Source organism: Bufo bufo, chromosome 8 (assembly GCF_905171765.1).
Source record: "Bufo bufo chromosome 8, aBufBuf1.1, whole genome shotgun sequence".
Taxonomy (NCBI): domain Eukaryota; kingdom Metazoa; phylum Chordata; class Amphibia; order Anura; family Bufonidae; genus Bufo; species Bufo bufo.
In genome coordinates, this window is record NC_053396.1 from 21724306 (window position 1) to 21727792 (window position 3487).

The 3487-nt window shown below is 49.4% G+C and overlaps 1 protein-coding gene across 1 annotated transcript; it reads right to left on the bottom strand.

The window, feature by feature from the left end:
• Window positions 1–364: 364 nt before the first annotated feature.
• LOC120978028 (cyclin-T2-like) lies at window positions 365–1147 on the bottom strand. The gene is given in 3 exon segments (XM_040406265.1): window positions 365–794; window positions 796–862; window positions 865–1147. Coding segments are annotated over 3 exon segments (780 nt in total).
• Window positions 1148–3487: the final 2340 nt, after the last annotated feature.

Below are 3487 nucleotides of genomic sequence, written 5' to 3' on the forward strand. Positions count from 1 at the left end.
TAAGAGTCACATCACAGGTACAAGACATACAGACAAGATAAAGGTCGATAAATGTCTTTCTTTAGATTTATTAAAGACAACTAGCAATAACTGAAAACAATTTAATTATCCATTTTGCACAATTTTGATGGAACTGGAGAAGCCTTCTTGCTATGGGGCCTTTTTCTTGAAATTTTTCCGGTGTCACAGGTGCATGTTGCCTTGTAAGATTCTGATGGTTTTGGAGATGCAGGTTTTCGGTTGGTATAAAAACTACGTATCATCTCCAGGACAGCCAGTTCCTCTCTGTTACTTGGAGCAACATAGTCCTCAATCCCGGGGTTCAGCTCTTTAACGTCAGGTATCTTTGCTATAGTGGTTGCTCTTATGGAGTAGTCTGAAGAACGTCCACAAAATCATTTGTCAATTCATCTAGCAGTTTGGCAGTCACTGTTTCGTCCACACCTTCCCACCAAGGTTTATCATTGTTTTTAAGACATACCTCCTGTTTGGACAACTTGTAGGCAAGGTGGATACATACACAGGCGATGACGGATGGCTTGTACTGAAGGCAGAATGTGGTGACAAAGCTGTGGTCGGCCAGGTGATAGAAGACGCTTGTAAGAGCCTTGCTTTCTTTCAGTGATGGCACTATTTCATCAAGACTTGCATGAGGATGTTCAATCGTGATATCAAAGCCCAGGGTCTCCAGAAGAATAGTCTCTAGAGTCAATAACTCATCTGCCTTCTCCATGTAGGCCTGGCTCTTAGTGTCCAATTCTGGAGATTCAGGTGTAAGACAGGCATATGTCATGAACATCTTCCGCTGCCCGCGGCTCTTCCTCTACTTTTGCGGCCAGGAAGAGCGCTGCCGGGGACAGCCATTTTTATTGCATTTTGTAAACGAATGCAGCATGTAGAACCGCTGCATGTACACGATGGCAGTATTGATGGTAACCTGCGAGACATGGAGCTTCTTGCCCATGTCCTGGATCAGAAAAGTAGCTTGTTGGCGGTAGGAGAACTCCTTCTGGGCCTTCAAACCACATTTACGAGAAGGGCTATTTTTCAGCTGCTCTTGGGTGAACAGCCAACGAGAAGTAGGAGAATCAGAGTCCTCCATCGCACGTAAAGTCGGAGAATCACAGTCCTGCAATGCACGAGACATCGCCGTCTGCGGCTGATCCGAGTGTCTGACTAGATCACTAGTCAAAGATGGCCGCTAGGCCCTCACTGGACGCTTAGGTCACAATGGCACGGAACGTGGTGGGTCACAATCACTCAGAACACTTGGGTTGAGGACTTGGTTACCACTAAACTAAGACTGCTGGTACTAAAATGGGGATGGGGCAAGGAGAGGGGAAAAAGGGGGGGGGGGACCCCACCGGCCCCCTTAACTTCAACCAAATAAAACTCAGACAACTGATCGGCCACAGCAAATTGTTTCCTTTAAACAAAACGGTATCAAAACCCCACCTCCTCCACGAACCATTCCTCCGATGCGGTATACCACCCTGGGTCCCCAGGGCGTACGTACGCCAATAACTCTTTACCACGAACTTTCATTTTCAAATGCCGCCATGGAGGAGGACCGCATCTCAAACGGGGCTCTGACCACCACCCAGCAAACTAAAAGCCTGTCCGATCTCTGTGAGGTGCACCCCGTCTGGCCTCATCAAAGATCTATTATCGCCCTCTAACTGCCCATGCCGGACAACCACCCCTCCCTTTGAACGCACAAAGCGGGACATTCGGGCATTCAATGTCCTCCTGCATTTCTCCATAGCCTCCCCGTCCCTGGCGCCATGCCAAACTACTCTTGGCACTACTTCTGACCACACTATAACTAGCTCCGGGAAGAACGCAGGGAAGCGCTCCAAATCAGACCTCATCAACGCCATTAGTTCCAACATCCTCTGAGAACACAGGTCATTCCCACCCGCATGTAAGACCAGTATCACTGGCCCCACCGATCTTCGTCCAATCTCCACCACCTCCGGTAACACCTGTGCCCATGTCAGCCCCCGAAGCCCTCTCCATTGCACCTCTACTTCCCTGAATCCCAGGCTGCGACCTCCAGGCCTGCATTCCGCCCTCTGCGCTGCCCAGAAGATGTAAGAGTGCCCAACCAACCAAATCACCGGGCGACCAACTTCTGCAAAGAAAAAAGAATTAGTAAAAACACCAACATGTCTGACACGCATGTAACTATCTCCAACAATCAACAATCTCCTCTTCTTTTTTTTTTTTTTTTTTTTTTTTTTATATACCTAACTCACCAATAAATCTGGCCTTACGTACCACGCAAAGCAGGCCGACCTCCAACGACCAATCCGCATGACTTCCGATTCCGGCAATCCTGCCCTAGCCGCTTCCGTCGCGGCACCTATTCTAAAGGAGTGGGTACCGAATTCCCCCGGATCTAACCCCAACTGCGCCAAACATTTACGCAACACAGATGAGAACTGAAATTTCGTCAAGGGAGACCCGTCGGCATGAACGAAAAAATTCCTCCCACTAACCCGTACCGCCCGGTACTCTGAGACCAATCTTATGGGGCAAGCCCCACTCGCAACCAGATGGATAGGTAACCATACCCCTTTACCGAACTGATCAGTTTTTGAACAACGAACCCGAACCCGCAGCGCATTATTATTGAGAATCACATCCGACATCAACAAACCACCCTGTCGCGAGCTCGAAGGCGCCACCAGTTCCCCCACCCGTAAAGCCGCGAAAAAGGCAACGCTAAAACACGCCGCCACTAAAGCCCTCTCGAACCCTGATGAACACACAACTTGACACACATCCACCAATCTTCCCAGCAAGCTAAATGAAATCGTCCGCCTACTCTCACGCACTACATATTCCTTCTGCCACCCCTTCATAGCCTGCCTGATCAAGAATTTTTTTGTTACATCTGGCTATCCGCGTAATTTAAAATAAAAGCCCACCCCTGCCAATTTACGCCGCGCAATCGGAGCAGAAACCCCTTGACCACGCAGCCTTAACATCCACTCCACCGTGACCTCCAAACACACATCATCCCCTGCCGACACTTCCCTATTACCTTTTACCACCAACCACTCAGTGCAGGCCTTACCATGCGCCTGCCACGTGGCCGGAGTCACCGAAGAGCTGACCAAAGTCATTAATTGTTGAGCACTAGACGCCACAGGAAATCCGGGCACGCCAGTCCATCCATTTCCGCCTCCGGAAGAAGGTCCCGAAAAACCTGCCAACGGAATCGAGAGAGGGCATCAGCAATCCTGTTATCCACCCCCGGAACATGGCGGGCCCTAAAGAAAATATTGCGCTCCAAGCACCTTAGCACCAAATGCCGAAGCAATGCTAGGACCGGCAATGATGAAGAGGACAACCTATTAATACACTGAACCGTACCCAGGTTATCCGACCAAAAACACACATGACGATTTTCTAACCTATCACCCCAAATCTCCACTGCCACTACAATAGGGAACAATTCCAGCAACCCCAGAGCTCTCCA